Source organism: Polistes dominula, unplaced genomic scaffold (genome assembly GCF_049000335.1).
Source record: "Polistes dominula isolate Pdom_NZ unplaced genomic scaffold, Pdom_raw_medaka contig_82, whole genome shotgun sequence".
Taxonomy (NCBI): Eukaryota; Metazoa; Arthropoda; class Insecta; order Hymenoptera; family Vespidae; genus Polistes; species Polistes dominula.
In genome coordinates, this window is record NW_028301046.1 from 2,221,564 (window position 1) to 2,247,249 (window position 25,686).

Here is a 25,686-nt window from a genome sequence, read left to right on the forward strand (position 1 = left end):
ATCTATCTATCTAACCTATCTTACCACCACATCTATTCGAAGAAACCATAATCGTTTCTAACTATTTCAATCGAACGAATTTTCTAACTTCACTGACCACACAAATTGATATTATTCGTCGGTTTAGAATTGTTCGAATTTTTTAGGAAAAACGATCATTTGATTTAATATTATGTTACTTTGACAATAGTTTGAGATATTTTTGCAATATTATTTCGAACCCTACAAGGCTCAAAATAATGCATCTAGGAAACCTAATAAATAATTAAATCTAAGCAAAATAAATAACAACAACAACAACGTTGTCTTACTGTAGAAATCATCCACGTGCTAGATGTTTTCACTTATTATAACAATTTACCAAATTTGTAATAAAAATTGTAATAAATAAAAAAATGTTGTATTCGTGGATTTCATAGATTTAAATTTTTACGTACAAATTATTGAATCGAATTATCAAATATTTTTTGTAGAAATAATTTGTGATCATCGTTGTTGTTGTTGTTGTTGTTTCGTGGAATTAATAGTTGAACGGTCATGGTATATTTCCGGATGATCTGTTAAATAGAAAGGAGGATACTTTTTCAAACGGACGAATTTAAATCTAAACTACGTCTTGGCAAGCACGAACGAACGAATTAGAAATAAAAGATACAAAAGGAGAAAGATAGAGATAGTGAGAAAGAAATCAAGGTATTCTTCAAACTCTTCTAAAGAAGATATGTCTAACAAATAACAATCCTATTTCGTTTTACTTCAATTTCTATCATTCTTTTTCTATCTTGCATGTATCTCTGTCACACACACTCACTCACTCTCTCTCTCTCTCTCTGTTTCTTTCTCTTTCTCTTTCTCTTTCTGTTACTTTCGTTCTCGTTTCTGTTGTTGCACACGTATGCAAACGGTTTGTGAGTCATCATCCTCGAGAGTAGAAGAAAAGATGGTGGACCTTGTCGCGAATCTAAATAAATACGCTCGACGACGAAGCAGAAGAAGAAGAAGAAGAAGAATACTAAGTAGAAGTGAGAGAGAGAAAGAGAGGGAGAGTGTGCAAGGGTGCGCCAAGCTTACGAGACATCGCTTAGAAATGCGTGAGTAAGAACCTTACGCCGTGGTAAATTTATATCACGCTCTTTACCGTGTGTCTACTGTTAGTAACACGAACCTTTTCCCTACTCTTCGTACTTCGATAAAGACTCATATTACGAAAATCTTGAATGAAAAATAAATACAAATTATTTTGTTGTATAAAATAAATGTATATCTATATTAAAAATTATTATGAAATTAGAAGATTATATTTTTATATTTTTTTATGCGACAAAAGTATAAAATATCAATGTGTATGTATTATTAATTAATTTATTAATAATTATGTAGCACACTTTATAACGTGTACTTTCATGTACTTGCAAAGATTCGAAATTATTTTGTATAAAATAAATGTTTATGAAAATAACTAAACTTAAAGATTATTTTTTTATTTCAAATTTATATTATAAAAAAAGAATTAATATATTTCAAATATATTTTTATGCAAAAAACTAGAATATAAAATATCGAAGTATTTGCATAATTAATTGATTTGTTGATAATTATATTACAAACTTTATAATGTGTACTTGCAACGATACGAATCTTTTGACTTCTTCGTACAAATTTTTTATTAGGAAAATCATATGAAAAAGTAGAAATTATTTTATTAAAATAATCGTATAATAAAATTATGAAACTAAAAATTATTTTATATTTCAAATATTCTTGTGCAAAAACCGCGAAATATCGTTGTTCCAGTATTTATATTTTTATTTATTTGTTGAGAAGTGATGGAAACCAAAAAAAAAATCCTTGTCCCATTGTGAAAATATCTATATTTTTTTTCTCTCTTCTCTCTCTCTCTTTCTTCTCTCTCCCTCTCTCTCTCTCTCTCTCTCTCTCCCTCTTTCTCTCTTTCTCTCTCTGTCTTTCCGTTCACCGACATTGCGGCAAAAACGTATAAACAAACGCGATTAATGGTTTGCATCGTTGGAAAGCGTATTCACGATAGAATCTCAATTATTCGAGCAAATGAAAAAAACGTACGGTTGGAATTATTGAAAAAAAAAAAAAAAAGGAAAAGAAGAAAAGACCAACAAAAAAAAAAATAATTAAAATTGGTAAAAAGAAAAAAAATGGAAATTTAAGTTCATTTTAACGGATAATTGATTTAAAACCAATATAATAATTGTGCAATACTATTTATCCTTCTTACCATTTGTAAAATATAATTTTTTTAAAATATACATATATATATATATATAGGAAACCAAATTTAAAAAAAAAAAAAGAGAGAAAAAAAATAATATACTTAATTGTACATGCATATAAACGGAAAAATACAATAACGAATACTTTGTACGAACTATATCGGTTTGTTCCAAAAAAGCATGTTGAATTAAAGCAATTTAATTAATCCTTAAACGTATTCGATTCTCGTTAAATAAACGATTCGTTCTTTTTTTTTTCGTGTATATTTTTTTATTCTTTTTTATCTTTTGAGGAGGGGAGGGGGTAGAGGTAAAATAACGTAGAAAGAAGTACAAAATAGAGAGGATAGTATGTGGAGAGGGAGGGGAGTTGCGTGAAATTGTATCGATGTATTTCTATTACCTTTGATCTTCGTTAAACGAATTGAAAGCATCACACAATTGTTTCCTTTTACCAAAGCAATATAAGCATTACTAGCAAAAGAGAGTTTAAAAAAAAAAAAAAAAAAATAAAAAAAAACTCAAAATTGGAAATATATAATCACACGTGTTATTCATTTCTTCTTGTTACAGTGTACATACATGCATGTGAGTATATGTATATATATATTTCTCATAGATGAAAATCAATATTCAAATGAAATACATATCTATATATCTATACCAAACACGTTAGTTGATAGATAATACACGAATAAGAGAATTATTTTAGTATACAAGATTGAAAATCATCAGATTCATTAAATAAGAGATATATATATATATTTATTCAACATTCATTCTTAATTTAAATAATTAATGATAATTAAATAAGAGACACATCATATATCGTCTATCTTGTAATTTATTATATATATTACATGTTACATTAATTAAAATAAATAAGATACGAATGTTGCATATGTTATCGATCATAATTTATTTCATTACTTTTAAAAGAAATGATTGAAGATTGGTTTGACTCGTACGAATGTCACATGTAAACTTATCAACAAATTAAATAATTAAAATAACTTTTTGAATTTGAAGAAAATAAATAATGAAAAAGAGATTTTATTTTTACAATCTCATTTATTTTGTATTTTTATATGAAATATTGTTGAGAATATTTTCTATACCGTAAGATAATTTAGTGATCGTTGATGTATATGGGGAATGGGAGGAGAAATAAATGAAAATAAAATTAAAAATAATATTACGTATTACACGTTATTTCTTTGAGAATAATGATGATGATGATGATAATGATAATGATGATGGAAATGGAAATAATGGATATATTCAAGCGTCTTTCTAAGCACCAAAAGGTAGAAGAGGAAGTAATAGGTAACGTTCGCGATTGTTCATTCCGGCAATGGTGAAACCGTTGGAAATAGAAAGGGGTTGGGATTTACAAGGACGTGGTTAGAGAAGCCACATAGATTGATGCCTTTGTACTCTATGGATTAATAATTAATTATAGCTGGTAAGCTAACCAAGCCTAATTAGGGAAAGTACATGGTAGGAACGATATAAGCAAACTATGCTTTTATCCTCTACTGGCGTATTTGGGTATCATCCATGTCGTCATCGTCGTCGTCGTCGTTATCGTCGTCGTCATTGTAGTTGTAGTTGTAGTTGTCGTCGTTGTCACAATGAAATATTCAAATTATACTATATACTTTGGATAATTCAGAATTTATCGACATGCTACTTAAAATCGAAACGAAATGAAACGAAATGTTTTTTTTAAGTAATATTGACAAGTCATCTGACTACCGATGACAATTATTAAAAACAAAATTATTTTCTATAAATAAAACTATTTTCGTTAATTATTATCAAAGAACAAAATTATTTACGTTAATTATTATCTAAAAACAAAGTTATTTTCTATAAATAAAATTATTTTCCTAAACTATTATCTAAGAACAAAATTACTTTTTTTTATTCGATTTAATTAAATTAAAAATCATAAATTAATTTTAATATTTAATTTAAAGATAAAATGTGATCGAATGATATTTCACATTCCTCTTGACGTTAATTAATAAAATTATTATATTAAATATATATAAAATAACAAATTAATAAAAAGAAGAAATAAATATTGACGTTAAAATTAAATCGCGTAATTCGTTTATTTTGTCTTCCCTATTAAATTATTTTACCTTTTCTTATTGGATTTTCATCAAGATACATACCGAGAAAAATAATATTTTCATTGTAAGTTTCTTTTTTTCTATCGAAGTTAAAACAAAGCGTTTCTCATTTCGTTGATACATTTTATACAATAAAAAATAAACGATGATTCTCTGATGAAAGTTAAAAAAGAAAAGTATAACGGGAAAGAAGATATTCGAGTTGTGTTGTTCCCCATAGATTTATCCGCGTCTGAAAATAAAAATAAAAAAATAAAAAAATAAAAAAGAAAAGAAATCAACACTCGACAAAGACAACGACGATTGTAACGGCAACGTTTGTAGGAAAGTCAGACAACGAAAGTAAATGTAAAAAAAAAAAAAAAAAAAAAGAGAGAAAAAGATAAAAGAAATAGAAAGAAGATAAAAATATAAAAAGAAGAAGAAGAAGAAAAAGAAGAAAAAGATGATGATGAATAAAAAGGCCTCCGATCGTTTTCAGTGAAAATAAATAAAAAAATAAAAAAAAAAAGGCAATGTTACAGCTTTTGTTGCACTTTCCACCGGCTTTACCTTTTATTACTTTCTTTCTGCAGCCCATTCCTTCAACCAGCCCCTTTTTGATACTTTGTGCTCGTTAAACGATGAAGTTCTAGTCCGTTTATCTATTATTTTTTTTCTTTTTTGTTTAAGAGAAAAAGGTAAGGATGTTTATGTTTCTTTCCTCGAGATACTCAATGAAACGAATTGAAATTGAAGACAAATATTATAATAAGGAAGATTGATAAAAGGAGAGTAAGATCGATAAAAATAATACGAAGGTACGATATTTCTTCGATGGTTCTTTTTTTGTTTTACTTTAAAAAAAAAAAAAAAAGAAGAAGAAGAAAAAAAAAGAAAGATTTACGTTAGAATCGAAAGGATACAAACTTAAATGAAATAGTTATGTAAATCACGTCGTCTAACGTAAATCGAATAGAAAATAGAAACTACCAAGAAAAAAAAGTAGAATGTACATACATATATGTATATATAATTATCAATTTGTCTGTAATATAAAAAGAATGTTGAAAACTATTAAAATAATTGTTAATTGAACGATAGAAATGTTTATTGTTACCTGTAAACACCGAGTATATGATCGGAGTACCGTCCTACTCGAAATTCACCTTCACACTGATACGTTGTCTTATGTGAGAATACTCTTATTATCAATGTTGTTTATATGACTTTTCGAATGTTACGCATGTGTATAAAGGTAATAATATTCCTTACAAAGAGTATTGAATATTATAACGTTTTAATTTGAATATTTTAACAATTTTTATTGTAACTATTTAAACGCTCATGCTTAGTGATGACTTCAAAGATAAAATTTACCTGTAATACAAGTAGAAAACACTAGTACATTTACTAATTGACGTACAAATAAAATGCTCGGCGTATTATTTTGAAATTTACATTGCTTAATAAAATTTAATAAGGTTGATAATTAATGAAGTAATACTATAAAATAATAATTTAATAATTTTGTAAGGTGTGATACTTCATAATAGAGAAATAGCCGAAAACACATGTGCATGACATAAATTATCCACCTAATTAATAGAATTTAATATTACAACGCTCTGATTGTAACATTTTATCACGTCACATAATAATCACGTAAATGTTAAAATTTTTTTTAATATAAAAAAGAATATTTTATTATTATTAATTGACATTAGAAACTCGAAAGTTCACTGCTGCAAAGAAAAATGTTTAAAATATTTTAGCGTTAAAATAATTCTTAATTAAATTAAAGAAATTCGTATCATTTGAAAGCTTAGAATTCGTCCTCTTCGAAATTTAGTTTCAGACACTGACACGTTGTATTCTGTCAATGTATATATGTGCGTGTGTGTGAGAGTGTGAAAACGTAAATTCTCTCTAAGAAAGTTTTATTGTTTCTTCTGTTGAATCTTCTGTTAAAGTCTCTCATCCCCTCTCTAACGGGTTTCCCTGGGTTTGAATGACGGTAGACGCGCCATTGATGGGTCACAGTATTTATAACCCGGTGAACATGGAAGAGGGAAGAAACGGTAAAGCTTTTGACTACTCTACCTGAGCTTGCAACAGATCTTCTTCTATCGTACGTCGAGGCCGTATTATTTTAGAATCTCACTCTATCTCTCTATCTCTCTCACTCTCTCTTTCTCTCTCCTCACCCTTTATAGCTCGCCTCGACGAACAGAGAATCGCCCTTTAAGGCTAGTGGCAACTGGGAAAAGGTGCGTTATAAATCAAATGTTCTTTTTCCTGAAGCATGCCCCCTTATGAGAGAAACGCGAAGTAGAAAATAAGAGATAGAAAGGGAGAGAAAAAGTAAGACTAATAAAAAATAATAAAATAAAATAGAAAATAGAGAAAAATGGAAAACCAACAGAGAGAGAAAGAGAGAGAGAGAGAGAGAGAGAGAGATGGTAAGTGTTCTTCGAAAAATTTCTAATTCTTCTTAAAGAATGTAATTCCAATGTAATCCGATTTGCTTTTATTTTTCTTTTCTTTTTTTTTTTTTTTTTTTATTCTTTTTCTACTTCAAAGAAATTACGAGTTATTAGTATAATACTCTTGTGTAAAAATAACTTCTTGAGAGGTATTTAAAACTTAACGAGAACGATATTAATGAACATTTTCTATATAAATAGGAGGAATAATAGAAAATTGTTTTATTTTTCTATTTTTATTATTTTTATGTATTAAATTTATTTTATATTTTACTTTTTATATTATATATTATGTTATCAATATATTTAATATTTTATATATATATTTTATATTACTTATTATATTATATTTATAAACTATTTTTTCTATTTAACTTAAAATTTTCTATTGAAAATTTTTATCGTGTTTTATTACCACTCGTGTGTATAAAACATATCACATATTATATTATTGTATATACAGTGTTTTAAATCAACGCTTATCAAAATGTTTTATATCATCTTTAACGAAGATAAAAGACAATTTGATGAGAAAGAAGATAGATAGATAGATAGATAGATAGATAGATAAATCAATCGAGAAGGTTAACGAGATAGACGTTTGTACGAAATTGTACACATATATAAATAATATATACATATATACTATTACGTTACAATGAAAATGATTAAATACCATTACACATATACACGTACACATAGAAGTGTAGAACATATGCATGATGTCTCTCGATGAGACGGAGATTCGTGTTGGAAAATCCTTGCAGATTAACAAGAAGAAGAAGAAGAAGAAGAAGAAGCTACGGAGACGGAAGTTGAGATCCCTCAGGCTTGAATTCTAAACCATTCCCTCCTTTAGGAACATTCCTCTAGGGTACGCGTCGAGATACTGTGTTTTCCCTTCATCTACGATGCGTCTCCACGTCTATCGGGTTTAATCCATTCGTGTTAGTCCACGAGCCCTTGCGTCAAAACTTCAACCAAACTCTCGTCCGACATATTTCCCGTTCGTACCACTAGAGTTTTTCTTACGATTAGTCTTGTTAAGGATAGTTAACTTTTAAGCTAAAATAACGTTTTGCAAATTAGATACGAGAATGTTATTATATTGAACATGATTTCAAATTTTGTTTTAATACTACTATCGTCATATGTTTTCTCATTTTCTAATCCCCTATTTGTTTTAACAAAATTTCTAACAACATTTATCTCAATTTGAGTCATTTGATTTTAGAATTGGTTTGAATTGGTAATTAGGTGAAAGTGTTTTTGTTAATAAATAAATTTGATTGTGATTTTATTAAATTGTTTATCTTTTGATTTGATAATAATGTTTGCAAATTATACATACACGTTATGTTCTAATTTAATTGGAATTCTCGTTCATTTATCATTTTTAAATTCTATCGTTTTACAAAGTTTTTATCGATGCTAAACACATCTTGCTTGGGGATGTACTTAACCAAGTAGCTTTAAAAGTTAGGTTTTTTTTAATAAATAAATAATTAATATTCATTAAATTTTTATAATATTAATATTTTATTTTTTATAAAAATTTTAAAATATTTTTTATTTAACTATTATTACATATAATATTTATATATTTATATTTATATATTGTAATATATATATTAGTATATATATATAATATATATAATATATGTATATATATTATACTATATAAATTATATATATTATTATTATATATATATCGATTAATCGAACTTCGATATATCGATTAGTCGAAATTCGATATATCGATTAATCGAACTTCGATATATCGATTAGTCGAAATTCGATATATCGATGAGTCGAAATTCGATATATCGATTAATCGAACTTCGATATATCGATTAGTCGAACTTCGATATATCGATTAATCGAACTTCGATATATCGATTAATCGAACTTCGATATATCGATTAATCGAACTTCGATATATCGATTAGTCGAAATTCGATATATCGATTAATCGAACTTCGATATATCGATTAGTCGAAATTCGATATATCGATTAATCGAACTTCGATATATCGATTAGTCGAAATTCGATATATCGATTAATCGAACTTCGATATATCGATTAGTCGAAATTCGATATATCGATTAATCGAACTTCGATATATCGATTAGTCGAAATTCGATATATCGATTAATCGAACTTCGATATATCGATTAGTCGAAATTCGATATATCGATTAATCAAACTTCGACTTATCGATTAGTCGAAATTCGATATATCGATTAATCGAACTTCGATATATCGAATAGTCAAACTTCGATATATCGATTAATCGAACTTCGATATATCGATTAATCGAACTTCGATATATCGATTAATCGAACTTCGATATATCGATTAATCGAACTTCGATATATCGATTAATCGAACTTCGATATATCGATTAGTCGAAATTCGATATATCGATTAATCGAACTTCGATATATCGATTAGTCGAAATTCGATATATCGATTAATCGAACTTCGATATATCGATTAGTCGAAATTCGATATATCGATTAGTCGAAATTCGATATATCGATTAATCGAACTTCGATATATCGATTAGTCGAAATTCGATATATCGATTAATCGAACTTCGATATATCGATTAGTCGAACTTCGATATATCGATTAATCGAACTTCGATATATCGATTAGTCGAACTTCGATATATCGATAAGTCGAACTTCGATATATCGATTAGTCGAACTTCGATATATCGATAAGTCGAACTTCGATATATCGATTAGTCGAACTTCGATATATCGATTAATCGAACTTCGATATATCGATTAGTCGAACTTCGATATATCGATTAGTCGAACTTCAATATATCGATTAGTCGAACTTCGATATATCGATTAGTCGAACTTCGATATATCGATTAATCGAACTTCGATATATCGATTAGTCGAACTTCGATATATCGATTAATCGAACTTCGATATATCGATTAGTTGAACTTCGATATATCGATTAATCGAACTTCGATATATCGATTAGTCGAACTTCGATATATCGATTAATCGAACTTCGATATATCGATTAGTCAAAATTCGATATATCGATTAATCGAACTTCGATATATCGATTAGTTAAACTTCGATATATCGATTAATCGAACTTCGATATATCGATTAGTCGAACTTCGATATATCGATTAATCGAACTTCGATATATCGATTAGTCGAACTTCGATATATCGATTAGTCAAACTTCGATATATCGATTAATCGAACTTCGATATATCGATTAGTCGAACTTCCATATATCGATTAATCGAACTTCGATATATCGATTAGTCGAACTTCGATATATCGATTAGTCGAACTTCGATATATCGATTAATCGAACTTCGATATATCGATTAGTCTAACTTCGATATATCGAATAATCGATATATCGAAATATCGACCTATCGATTAATCGATCTGTCGAACTATCGATATATCAAAGTATCGGACTTTTGAACTATCGACATATTGAACTATCGATCTGTCGATGTATCGCGCAGCGAACTACTTCGGCAGAGGAGAAATAATACCTTCACTACGCGTTGCGGAGAAATACATGGACACAGTACATATTTGAGCCGTTTAGCGCACACAACCTGCAAGTTTATGATAGTGGGGATTGTTAGATAAGGGACAAATCTTGAAAATCTGCATTAGTTTTCTTTTAATATATTATGATCTTAATAATTAAAAATAAAAGAAAAAACAATTATTTAATAATAACTTTCCTTAATAATAAATATTAACACTATTAAACAACAAAATTTTTGTGGGCAATTGATTAATAAGTACTATACAATATACATTATTTCATCGCAATTCTCAACTTTTTGTTTTATGGAGTTAATCGATGAGTGCATTGAACAGCTGGTATCAAAATGTAGTATGATATGATTGACGCTTGAGGTATTACGCTTCTTTGATAGAACATTTTTTACTGATTTGCGATGTTGCATAGCTATACATGGATATTTCTAAGTTTTTATTATAGAGTGTCTCCAATTTTTATTTAAAAAAGAGGATAGTATCTTACGTTTGAGGCTATTGCTTCTATCAATTACATGAATAATAACTGCTATAGATATGCTCTTAAAATTAGAACTATCGGAGCGTCCTCAAAGTGGTCATCATATGAATGTCCCGATAATATACATTACATTCACACGATCAGTATAGCTATCAGTATAGCTGTCCCCATAGCAGTCGATCCTTAAACAAATGTATATGTCCTCATATCATCCCTTATATAACTGGTCTCATATCATACAATACATAATAAATTGAGTAAAAAGTCCATTAAAAACCCATAGTTGACGGAGATATTAATGTAGTTTAATCTATAATGATATTTTCTACTGTTTTCTGCTACTTAAACAGGTTTCCATTTTCTGTCCCTAAAACAGCCAATAGACATATATATATATAATTTATCTTAGTTGATTTTTCTTATTCTTTTTACGTTGATCGAAAGTGAACGAAAAAGAATCGGACCGAACAAAAATATCGCCGTCGAATAGTGGAAAGAGTGGATGGAAGGTGATGCGAGAGAGAGTGAGCTGTCGCGACTAAAATTAGTCCCAAGCGTTCATTTAAGAGTCTCTTCATCGTCTCTCTTGGCTACCGAGAAAGCAAGCAAGAAAGCAAGAAAGCACAAGCAAGTAAGCAAGATAGCAAAAGTTAGCAAGCGTGGAGTAAGCGTCGCCTTGTCTAGTCCCACTTCGCGTTTTACGATCTCTGCCAACGTAACACGATTTTAAAAGATCAAATTGCATACTTCATTTTTTTTTCTTTTCCCCCGTTCCGTTTTTGCGTTGTCTCAAGAAAAAACAAAAAATATAAAAACCGTCCCATTCTCATTTCGATTTTATTCCACCAAAGTTACTATCATATTTTTTTTCTTTTTTTTTTGTTTTTTTTGAAACGACACGATCATTCCGTGTTCTAAAATGTTTCTTAGAAAATGGACGGTAGACGAACAAAAAAAAAAAAAACGTTGAAAGTAGGAAAGAAAAGCGAAACGTAAGGACAATATGGGGGACCTTAAGAAAGACGGAAGGAATAGAACTCAAAAAAGAAAGAGACGAGACGAAAAGGAGACACCCATTCAAGCAGCAGAAGCATTAACTCGGCAAGGCAGGCAGCCATCCAAAAGAAGACCATTAACTACATCTACTGGATGGAAGAAAAACAGAAGGGCCTCCCCCCTCTTCTTACTGTCTCGCCCTTTCTCTCTCTCTCTCTCTCTCTTTCTCTCTGTCACTCTTTCTTCTACACGTATACACGTAGCCCTAGCTTTCTCTTATTCCCTTTATCCACGACATGCTGTTTCCATTACAAGACTAATAGTTCTTCTCGACATTCGCAACGTTAGTCCATGAACTACTACTAGTTTTGGACCTTAGTATCCTGCTTTCAAGAAGATCATCCATCGACTCTCTTTCCACGCGTCTCTTCTTTCTACTCACTCGCCACAAATTTGGGATCACCGGGTTTTCGTGAGAAGAGAAATCTTCGTTTCTACTTCGTTTCTTCTTTCCTAAGTTTCTCTTTTCTCTTTCTTTCCTTTTCTTTTCTTATCTTTCTCTCTTTCTCTCTCTCTCTCTCTCTCTCTCTCTCTTTCTTTCTTTCTTTCTTATTCTTTGTCGAATTACTTCGAGTAATATCGTATATCGTTCGTAATCACTACCGTTGATTTATGACGTTCAACTTAGGTTCTATTCTTTACTCTTGTGATAGTTTCTCGTTTACTTCTTCTTTTTTTATTTCTCCTTTTGCAAACGATTTATCTTTTTTATTTTTATTTTTTTGAAGAAAAAAAAATTCCATACACGAAGGTTTAACTTGTTTTCTCATGATGGGGAAAAAAGTTTGATTTTACTTGTATATAATACAAGTGTAAATGAAAAAGAAGAAGAAGAAGAAAAGAATTAAACGTTATTGAGATTCAATTAAAATTTGACACGTTAACGATGTAGATTTACTTGTATAAATTAATAAAATAAAAAACACTTGTATTCGTGTAAAAAAAAGGTGGAAGAACAGGGAAAAGGTTGGAGTTAACATTTGTATAATAAAATAAAAAAAAATATAAAAAAGGAAACAAATAAAAAGAAGAATAGAATGAACGAGACGTCGAATTGCAACTTACAGGTGACGAAGGGGAAAAAAAAAGAAAATAAAATAAAGAAAATAATAAAAGTTAAGATAAAAAAAGAAAAAAGTAGAAAAATTCGCGTGTTTAAAGTAAAGTTCCGTAACGAAGGATCTATCTCTCTCTCTCTCTGTCTCTCTCTCTTACTCTCTTTTTCTCTCGTCTGTCTCTTTCGAGTTCTCGTTTCGTCGTTTCATCGCGACTTCATTTAAAGCCCTGCTGCCAGGAGGCGAAAAAAGAAAAGCAAAGAGTGTTGTCTGCCGAGAGAAAGAGAAAGAGAATGAGAATAACCGAGAAAGCAAATTAAGCGTAATGCCCGGGCAGCAAGCAAGCAAGCAAGCAAGCATAGGCGCCAACCAGCGTCGGGACGCCTAACAGTATCCACATTTTCCTTGTAGTAGTACTGAAATGTCCATTTTTTCGTTAAATAAGATAGGAAACAGACAGTCTGACAGATAGACTGATGATAGAGAGAATAATATTAAAGAAATAGAAAAGAAATAGAAACAAGCGTAGTAATAATAGTTGTTAATAAAACAAAGAATAATAAATAAATATATAAATATAATAAAAGTATATATAATATTGTAAAATATATAAATATATATTTATATTATATTTATACAAATTTAAATTATTAATATAATTTTAAATTTTACAAATGTATATTTTATAAATATATATTAATATTATAAAAATATATATATATATTATATAATATCATAAAAATATATATAATAAAAATATAATAATATTAATTTAATAATAATTTATATAATAATATATTAATAATTAATATAACATTATAAAAATGTATATAAGAAAATTAATTTTAAATTATAAATATATATTAATAATATAAAAATATATATAATTAAATAAAAAGAAAGTATAAAATTTATGAAAGAAGAAAATGAGAGAAACATAACTTAACGAGGCCAAAAAAAAATAATAATAATAATATAATAAACGTTAATATTCCCTTTTTTCTTTCCTTTCTTGTATTTTTTTACTCCTAGGGAAGTAAAGCTCTGGGGTCTGGGGAAGTCCCTGTCGCAGTACTCGCATACGAATACATTTTTTTTTCTATTTTTTTATTTTTTTTTCCTACAGGTACTTCAATCTTGTTAAGTGGACAATTAACAGATGGAAAATGTATAGAAGTTTTAACTTAGGATTATATTTAATTAGGATACATATGTATACTTCTAAGATCATTTAATTAATCATTCAACAATTGTTGTTTTATTAACAACATAAACATAAATGGTTTAACCATACGATCTTAAAAGATGATAATAGAATTTTCCAATTGTTAAGATTGAGTTTGATGTTGAAATTATTTCTTTATACCATTTTGAGGATATATTTGTAAAAATTGAAACTGATTGAATGAGATGGTTGTGTAAGTAATATAAAGACTATTAAAATGTTCATTTCAAATGGAGGATGGAAGGAGGAAATAGAATAAATCTAAGTTAATCCATTCTTCGCGGAAACCTCCTATTTCGTTCGCTTTGATATGATTTATTATTCTACACGAAGAACGTATAAAGAACAATCGAATTTCCTGTGTAGCATATTTCATTGATATCTCGTTTGAGAGGATAACGTCATTGTGATCGATCCTACGGAATACTCGAAAAGTTTCTACTACTACTACGCGTCTATATCCTACGTACTATGATACATACTATATACGTATATGTGCGTATGTATGTGTATATAGTTATGTACATGTGAACAGGACCACACTTCGATACTAATCACCACAGCTGCGTTCCGCTAAACGCGTTTCGCCTTGAATTATCGCAACCGCGGAGCATTAACTCGGCAGTCGCGTTTAATCCGCGAACCGGTGCACTTCTAGAAAATAAAAGAAAGATATCTCTGAGCCGTTTAATGGATCGACGCTTAATTCAACGTTACAACGTGGTAAACGAATTTTGCTGACTTTCCTTTGTTTCATCTTCCTATTTTATTTTCTTTTTATCCTTTCCTATTTTATCTTAATTTTTTCTCTTTACTTTCTCGATAGTATGTACATATTATCTATATAAATAAAATTTAATAATAAATATTCTATATATTACTTATATATAAATAGTAGTAGTAACTATATTATAGTAATATTACAGTAATAGTACTATATATATATAGTATATTTTTATATAATAAATATTATATATAAATATCTTAAATATTAAATATTATAAAATAAATATTTTAGTAACTATATTATAATAATATTATAGTAATAGTACTAGTAATATTAATAGTATAGTAACTAATATATATATACGTAATAGTGTAAGTATTTACTACTTATATACTATTGTACATATACAAATATCTAGGTCTATGTAAAAGTTAGTTCGAATTTATATATGAGAAAGGTAGCAGAGTTAACTGTATAAACGGTGTGCGTCGAATATCATTTAAACTTACCGTCACCCACATTTCTAAAGCGTAGAGTAGAAACTTTAATAAACAAGATGAAAGTTAAATGGAATTATTGATTTCTATTCGATCCAACTATGAAAGTTTCGTTTAATGCGTAAGTATACTATAGACGATCGTCGTTTCTAAACCAACTCTAATCGCGATCGAATTAAATAACGCTTTTCTCTTAGTTTGGTTTCTTTCTAAAGAAATCAATATACACCCCTTTCACGTGTACACACACACACACACAGAGACATACAAATATACATACTTATATACACGTGTATTTAGATTTAACTTTAAAATACAAATTCTCTAATTTCTTTGAAGTCAGTTTCAGATGACTTAGTTCATTAAACTCTTTGTTATTATATCGTTGGCTGGTTTATAATATAGACATTAATATTTCCATTAACTCAGAAACGAAAGCCAGCAGCCACCGACGTTCTCGAAATTACGCGGTCTCCCATAAGGAAGTAGAGACCCTACCCCACCACCCCATAATAACATAGCAAACCTTCGAATTCCCTAAGCCATGGGGTAAAGGTTACGCAATTTCCTTGTTGCAAGAAGGACCAAACGTTGGACGGTTAAACCAATTTACTACCCTTAACTTCATCCGAAACATATAACGGACTTCTCTTCTGTACCCTAAAGTCTATCCTCCCTTGTGTTACCACCTTGTGTTTCGTGGTATGATCGAGAAATTCCAATAGATGTTATATGTAAATATAAATAATATATATTATATAAAAATACATAGAAGACTTAGGAACATTTGAAACTAGGAACTAGGAATGAGTTGCTGAATAAGTCAAAATAAAAGGACGAAATGTTCAACAGGATTATTTTTATCTGTTCAACTTCCTTATGATACAAAGTTGGAATATAAATAACCCTTTTGGAAAGTGAAAAAAAAAAATATAGGGATATAGTGATAACGATAGAAAGCTAAAAAAAAAAATCTCATAGAAAGTTTTCGTTCTCATTCTCGTTCTCTTCATCCTCTTTAAGTAATTTCACATGCTCGCATTTACGAGTCGCAAGGAGTGAATGAAAAGAATAAAAAGAAGATCTATATACGTGTATGTGTGTGTCTATGGTACGAGAAAGCATAAGAAGAAGAAGAAGATGCAGACGAAAACGACAAGGAAAGGAAGAAGAGGAGGTTAGTGGAGGGTTGAAGATTCAGAGAGTTTCTAATTTGGTGCCTTGGCAAAAATCGACACACTACGTCTAGACTTTCAACTTAATAGGCACTTATATAGGGTGTATCTCGATATTTAGAATTTTTCAAATATATTTCATATATAATATTTATATGTTATTAATAAACCAAAAATGATCTATTACTGTAATTTGTAAAAAAAAAAAGAAAAAGAAAATATGGTGATAACTATAATAAAATATAATATAATAAAATAAGAATATAATAAAAAATATTATTATAATAAATATAATTATATAATAAATAATATATAATAAAAATATAATATAAGAAAAAAATAATATAATAAAAAATAAATAAATATAATAAAATTGATATCATTCTATGTTAAAATAATATTATAAATTGTTCTTTATTTTTTTACAATAATTTATGATATTAAGTTTCTCAATAGGTTTAATATGTTACATATATTTTTTAATAATTTCTAGCAAAAACAGAAAACATCTTTTAGCTATTGGTGATGATAAGAGTTGTCGAGTTTGTATACGTTCTTTTGACTTTTATATGCATCACTAGAAAAGACTCTATGATATATAAATCAATGTCTATCAACTATGATGACAGACAATCGAATGTGAAGAAGAACACGATCCACGAAGAGTACGAGTATGAACAATTCGATGAACTTTTATATTTTCATTTATGTTATTTTTATTGTCTTTTTTTTTTTAATAATATCTATCATAGTATCGAGTAACACTCTTTTTTTATTATCTTTGATGATAGGTCAAACATTTTCAACAAGATTGTCTATTTTGTTATAGGACAGAATTTTGATTATCTTAGATTCAACGTTGTATGAATTAATTCAGTGATTAAAACAATCAATTTTTATCGTAGAACAAAACAACAAATGTTTAATTAATTATTGTCAATTAAAAAATTGAATCTTTCTATCAAGAACATTCTATCATAAAAAAGATATAATAGTTGACATAATTTTGATTAAAAAAAAACAACAACATTACTTTTGAAGAAATATATTAATTATTAATAATTTTATTAACCTAATACAACCGACAATAATATATTAATTGTATTTTAATTTATATAATTAATTCTATTTAGATACGAATACTCTTGTGACTCACTGTACGTATAAAGAAAAGTAAAAGGAAGGAGTAAAAAAAAGATAAAATAAAAAATCAATTATATAGAAGGAGAGTCAGAGTTAGAAAGAAAGAGAGAGAGAGAGAAAGTTTCTATTTATGTATTGCATTTCGTTCGTATTTTAACTAAAACACTATTACTTTCTCTCTCTCTCTCTGTTTCTCTTTCTCACTTAATTCCACGTCGTTAAATCTTAGCGCGGCTCGTTACTTCTTCTTCTTCTTGAGGGCAAAGGTATCTTCGGCACTCTCTCAAAAACCCTTTTGACCCAAAAGTGAAATTAGTAAAAGTAAAAGAAGATCTCTGTAAGAATTTCGATAATTTTCACTTCGTCTTTTCCTTCTCATGAAAAGGAGAAAAGAGGAGTTAGTTTGGAAAGGTACACTTGTGAGAAATACTTTCCTAAGGGGGTTGGATATTCCTCCCCCTTCGGGGGATTAGAAATTCTCCGTTGAGAAATACGACGATAGAAAGTGATGCAGTTTCGTTCGCACGTCGTTCGAAAAGGGTACGATTCGTTCTAACGATAGTTTCGATAAAAGCTGACAAGCTTTCAACGAAATATGTCCGAAAGTAGTGGAACACCCAAAGTCGACGATGGTTTGAACTCCCAGTTCGATTCAGTATACTCTTATGGTATGAGTATAGCGTTAGGTATGGTATCTACTACTATATATATGTACATATGTAGTGTATCCAATAGGGGAACGACACCGTTATAAGCTTTGCTTTCATGATATTCGATAAACACCGTCAAAGGAAAACCTTCTTCGACGGACATTCGATGAGCTTTCGACTCTGTTCATCGTTTCTCTCCTTTAAAGTCTACTACTATCGATCGGATAAAACCCCCCACCACCACCTACCGCTCGTTGAATTTTCTCCATTTCTGCTTCTTTTTTTTTTCATTCGTTCCCTCTTTTCCCTACGATCGTAGGATATCTATTTCTTCTGTACCGTTAAAACGTCATACTCCGTGAAAGCAAATATAATAACTTTGGCGAACCATCGAAAGCTTCATACAGCTTCTCACTCCAAGTCAGTTCAAACTTATTCCGATGTGATACTGCATACTCCTCTAGAGTATTTATCTCAAGTATTAATATACTATACTTATATATATATATATATATATATATTTATATATTTATTAACTATATATTAAAAATATCATTTTGATCGGATTTGTTGTTACGTTTTTGAATCATCATTTTCAACGATTCAGAAACAGTACAATTGGTTTTGACCAACCCCAATAAAATTATGAGAAAAGAGAATGATAAACAAGTAATGAGGAAAGAAAATAAATGTTTAAAAATCTTCGAAGAAACTTAAAGGTAAGATTTCTTAGTGGCCCTAACTTGAAAGTAGAATGACTTTTCCAACCAAAAAAAAAAAGAAGAAAACTAGTAGTAGAGCAGTTGCTAAGAAGAAGAAGAAGAGGAAGAAGTAGATAGAGCAAATCTCTCAACTCGAAGAAGTAGTTACTTTTTAAAGAGTAAAAGCCAAAAGATTCGAGTTCTGTAACAGGCACCTCCTTGATTTTACGAAAATCAGTGTGAGGGACAGAGATAGGAAAAGAGAGTTAACTAAACGTAGTAGCAAGTTTTACGATAGTAGTAGAAAAGGAAGATACCATGGTAAGAGTAAGGGATAACGTTGGTTGCTTTGGGTTGTGGATTGAAGAAAGAGAGAGGGTGAAGGGAAGCTAAGGGTGACCCTCCCTTAAATTGGAACCGATTCACCGAGGTCAGCTATGACCAAGACTTTTCTATTTATCGTACAACTTCTTCACGCTCGTTCTTCTTCTTGTTCTACTATCTTTTTCTATCCTTTTAACTCTCCTACTATTTCCCTCTTTCTCTTTAACATCCAAGCTACGAGAAAGTCAACCAGTTTAACGGAGCATGCCGGGAAAAAGCTTAATCGTAAATACCCTAGCGAGCCAAAGGAGCCGGATATAATTTCAAACGTGAATCCTAGCATCCGTGCACTGTCACGTCTTTCGAAATTCCCCTTCCTTCTCTTTTTATTTTTTTTTTTATTATACTCTTACGAAAGATGGAATTCTTTCCTTCATAAGATGTCGTATATTAAACTTACTTTAGTTTTTTTTTTTTATCTTATATCTATCTGTTATTCGATATTACTAGATACTCTCTTAACAAATTTATTTTATATTACAATATATTTGATATTGTTTAATATATAACTTATTTTTGTTACTTCCAAATAAAATTATAAACAAATATATAACCAATGATGATTCGAAATAATTTTTACTTTCGCGATAAAACCTGACAGATAAAAAATATTTCTAATTTTTTAACACACTGTATTGCATTATGTTATACTTTAAATATAAATACAAAACCATCCAAAATTTACAAAAACATTTATTTAATTAATTATATAATATATTGACAATTATTCTACATTTAAAAAAAAAAAAAAAAAAACGTTTCAAGATACAAAATATCAGTTGCCATATTTAAAAAAAAAAAAAAAATTATCAACAAATTTCATGTTTCATTGATAAACATCGTCAAATAAATTTGTCAATATAAAAAAAAGGAAAGAGAAGGTAAAAAAGAATTGGGAGATTATTGACGAAAGCGAGAGCTTTGAACGCAAACGTTAACTACCCCTTTTGTTCGTTGGGGTGGTACCGACCTGCACGCTTTTCTGGGGGTAGAATCCGGGTAATGAAAGTGGTGGGGCGTGTGCAATTTGCACGCCGCGAGATTAAGTCGAAGTTTTTCCCCTTTTACGGTCGCTCTTTATGTCCCTTTTATACCGTTTTAACGTTGCTCCGACCATTTTCTTTCTCACTCTCACTATCACTATCATTCCCATTCTATCTCTCTCTCTCTCTCTCTTTCTCACACATGAGTAACTAACTCATTCATTCTAACACGAATACACATACCATTTCTCTCACTTGTATATCCCTATCGTTCCTTTCAACTATGACTTTAGGATATACTATCAGCTGTAAACACGCGAAAACGAATACTAAATTTGATGTCTATTGTAAAAAAGATATATCTTTATATATAAACAATGAAAAATATTAAACAATAAATTTTCAAATTGTTTAAGTTCCCGAATACTTATTGTCACATTAAATTATTATATGTATTTAAACTTTGTTATATTATATTATTATTATTTTTGGAATATTATGAGCATAATTATACTTATTATATTAAATTCATTTTTCTCTAAATAAATATGCATATAAATAAATTTAATTTTAATTATATTAAAATTATATTTTAATATTTAATTATATATAATAAATATAAAAATATAATTTAATGACATACAATAAATATAAATATAATATAATTATATATAAAAAATATAAATACAATTTAATATATTAATAATAATATATATATATAATTTATTGTAATATATTTAATATTTAATTTTATAAAATTATTTTAATAAAATAATTAATAAATTTTAATTAGTTATACATTATTACTAGATAAAATAACTTAAATTATTTTGTTATATTTTTTTGGTATTTCTTTCAATTTTATTTTATTTTATTTTTTTAAATAAACTCTCTTACTATATCAACTATATCAAACATTTGTACTTTTCAAAACTAAAAGTAGATACATGGGCACTCATTAGTTCGTGTCCGTTTAAAAGGGTTTTTCAAAAGTACGAGTATAGGATTATAATCGTGCTACTTACATAACTATACTTTTACTTGAACTTTTTCTTCACTCGATGTTACTTACTATCACTACTAACAAACTTCGTATCTTTTTGCTTTTTTTTCTTTTTACAGACACTCACTCACCTTCTCATCTTTTCATAGCAATCCCTTCGTCTCTTATATATATATATATATATATATATATATATTTCTGTATTTTCTATTTTCTTTCTTTTTCCAAACATCGAAGAACTTCTTTCACGTTATTAATCCTTCATCTATCCAATCGAAACAAACTATACCAACGTTCAATCGAAAAACACTTAATATTTCTAGAAGATCTAACTTTTGCACTTTTTATTTCAATTCTTTCTGTCTTTTTTATATTTTTTGTTTTTTTTTTAATTTTTAAAACTATCATATATAAGAAAAATGCAAGTAGATTTTTAATGAATTTAATTTATGATGACGATAATTTTATGAAAACTAAATATTCATAAACATAAATATCTTTTTAAAATCATATACACACACTAAAAAAAAAAAAAAACACGTGTGTGTGTGTGTGTTTGTTAAAACACTTCCACAAGCATGAGACCAGAAGAACATAGAGAATATTTTACATAATATTAGCATGGAAAATATATTTTAATGTAAAATAAAATAAAAAAAAAATTGAAAAAAATCGTAGTCGGTGTGCGCAACAAATATCCAAGAATGCTCGTAATAATTTTCACCGTCAAAGTTTTCACTCGAACAAAAGTTTTTCACCCCCGAAAAAGTTTCAATTCGTTTGCACACTCTGTCTCTCTCTCTCTCTCTCTCTCTCTCTCTCTCTCTCTCACTCTCTTGGCAAGAAAAGAAAGAAAAAAAAAAGGAATTTTCTAACAGGTTTGTAAGAGGACTTGAAATTTCAAGTCGCTTTTATTTCTACGAGCGTTTACTTCAAAGATATTCGAATTCCTTCCGATTTCCCTTACTACTGTAAAGAGAGAGAGAAAGAGAGAGACAGAGAGAGAGACAGAGAGGAAAAGAGAAAACTTTGGCTTTTCACGAACTTCATGAAAATCTTTTTCGAGAATTTGTGCAATTTCAAAGAGATAGAAGAATTCAAACCCAGTACTATTCCAATTTTCACTTATTAGACGAAAGATAATAATAATAAGTTAATCTATTCCCTTTTTTATCCTACTACCAAGAATACAATTTCTCATTCGTGATTCTTTAACTCAAGTCGTAAAATAATTTCATCATTAGCCCCGTTCCCCTTTTTCATTTTATCATTTCTCTCTCTCTCTCTTTCTTGTTATTATTCAATAAACAAACAATTAAACTGAGTTACGTTAGAAAACTAACAAACTCGTTTCGATGATTTATCTATTAAGAAGACAATTTCATTGTAAGATTTATTTTACTTTATATAATAAACAGTTCAATATAATAAACAACTTTTGCATCTAGCTTATTATTAATTTCAATTAAAATCTAATTTAATAATTTTATAATTTAAAATTGTACAAAAATTTTCCTACAATAAAGTGGATACTTTAGAATGTAAAATCATGGGAATCAATCTATTCATTTATCTAATTAGAATTAATAATAAAAAATATAATAATATAATAAATAATAATAAAATATATAATATTCATTAAATATAATAAACAAAATTATTTTATATAATTATATTATATATTGTATTGTATTTATTATATTAGATAAATATTATATATTTTATTATAATTTATTATTAAAATTATTATTATATAATTTTATTTATTTATATAAATTACAAAAATGTGATAAATAAATTTTTTATAAATTAATAAATATAATAAATAAATAAACTTCTATTTATTATATTTAATAAAAATATAATCTTCTAATAAATCAAATTAACTTTTACGAAAAGTAATAACCATTTGATCAAATACAATATATATATATATAATATAAATTCAAAAGATATTATCAAAGGATTTTACCCTTTATCTCAAATTTATCTACCCATAAAATGAAACGATTTTCTTCGAACTAATAATCGTTAACTTAGCCCATATTCGGGGGTTTTAAACCATTTAAAGATTCTAACCGAATCTTCTTCTTCTTCTTCTTCTTCTTCTTCTATCGTTATCTTAATATCGATCTATCGAAAAATTTTCTTCGATTGTTACAGGCGGAGATCGAAAATCGTGATATCCTCTGCTAAGCCCGAAGACAGTGGCAGATATGAGTGCATTGCCGAAAGTACTTCAGGTCATAGGGCCTCCCTTGCGGCCCAACTTCTAGTCGCACACGATCCCAGAATTCCGGAGACAAGTGAGTTACAATTATGTTTATTATATTAATAATTAATTATTTATTTTATTATTTATCATATATTATATATTTATTGATAGAAATGTTTTATAAATTATTGTTATTTAAAATACAAAATATACATTTATAATTTATTTAAAGAATGAAATAGAAAACGTCCCCGTTCGTTTCTTTTTCAAACCTTTTGAAATTACTAACACAGAATTGTACAGTTTTATATTTTTTTTTGTTTTTTTTTTTTTTAATATTTGATAAATCCCAAATTTTTCTAAATCAAATAGAACGTTCTTTAATTTGTCGTGCAATCAAACGAATATAAATAAAACACACGTTTATTAAACGAATATACAAATATATATATATATATATATATATATATATATACACATATACATTTATTTCTATTATCAATAACGATATTCAGAGTTATTCAAAATAAACTCACTGTGTTCTTTTTTTTTTTTAATGTTTTACCGTATATAAAATTTAACTAGCATGTGCAAGAGAATTCGTAAAAAATTGATCAGAGATATAAGTGTGGTTGGAACAAAAAAACAAACGAATATTACATACAGGTAACTAGTGATAGGTATGACATGACGTAACGTAACAGTACGACCACCACCACTACCACTTCCACCACTACCCCAACTGACAACTGTAGGCAAACCATTCGTCATTATACAACTAGCAACTTTTCGTGGCTAACCGCTCTTTCTCTCTCTCTCTCTCTCTCTCTCTCTCTCTCTACTCGGCCGGCAAACGTGAGAGTACTTCGCTTTTGGTGGTAAAGTTTTCAAATATTTTGAGATTCGTGTTCCAGATCTGTGCAAAAGTGAGAGAGATAGAAAGAGTCACTGTTACAAAATGGAATGACGTGTCTGAGGAAACCAAAAAAAAGAAAATAAAAAATTCCTGACATAACGGTACCCCACAAGCTTTTTCCTTGATATTTTTCATTTCAAAAGTTTATTCAAAAACCTATAGAGAGAAAGAGAGAACAATCTTTGATTATTTATTTCATTTGAATACAAAATTTATTATTTCGTTTATACGTACAATACAATTTATTTCTTTTTTTATTGGTAAAATCACGTAATATCATTTAATAGAAAAAAAAAAATTATTATAAGACTTAATTTAACAATTCTATAAAATAAAATCAATCAAAATTGCTAAATCATACAAATCCTTATCAAGTTTAACCAATCTCATCCCAAATCCTTACAAAACACCGATCTAATTTTCCTTCTCCCCTAACCCCCCCCCTCCCAAAAAAACAAGTAATAAAACATAAAAATAACAATAAATCGAAACGAAAACAAAAAAAAATCTAGGAAAAATAATAAATAGTTGGTTCTCACAAGTTGAGACAAAAGAAAAGAAAAGAAGAAAAAAGAAAGATCGTCGATCATTTTGTCGCGAAAGAAAAATGAACCTTGGATAGGTTGAAACTTATCTGACAAAATCCACGTTTTATCCCGTCCCATTTCCTACCATCCACCCTATCTATCCCCTTACCCCAGTTGTCCTTTCGGTATTTCCTGGATCTAAACGAAAACGAGTGTTAAGTCTTTGGCTAGCTGATAGATCCTACCCAAAAACGTACCATCGTGTCTTAACACGACTTGGGTACTGACTGACGTCGTCGTCACCACGAGAACAAGTGTTCTTCCTAGACAAGATAGAAAGAGAAAGAGAGAGAATGAGAAAGAGATATACGATGACTATCGTTTTACCGACATTGTGTCGTTTACGACCGTCATTTCGCGTAACGACGTGCTGGAAACATTCACAGTATACATACATAAACGTCCAAAACAGGACCACATTAATGCGAAAACACGTTGATCGATTATTCTTCCTTTTCTCTTTCTTTCTCTC

General features: G+C 28.6%; 1 protein-coding gene across 2 annotated transcripts in view; it reads left to right on the plus strand.

The window, feature by feature from the left end:
* Nucleotides 1-25,686, plus strand: part of vn (membrane-bound neuregulin protein vein) — a 305,343-nt gene that overhangs the window by 187,239 nt on the left and 92,418 nt on the right. For both annotated transcript variants that reach the window (XR_016177589.1, XM_089175429.1), the window contains exon 3: nucleotides 23,660-23,802. Coding sequence is in view for 1 of the 2 variants with exons in the window: in XM_089175429.1 (XP_089031555.1) it covers nucleotides 23,660-23,802 (143 nt within the window). In the remaining variant the exon portion in view is untranslated. The remainder of the gene's footprint in view (nucleotides 1-23,659; nucleotides 23,803-25,686) is intronic.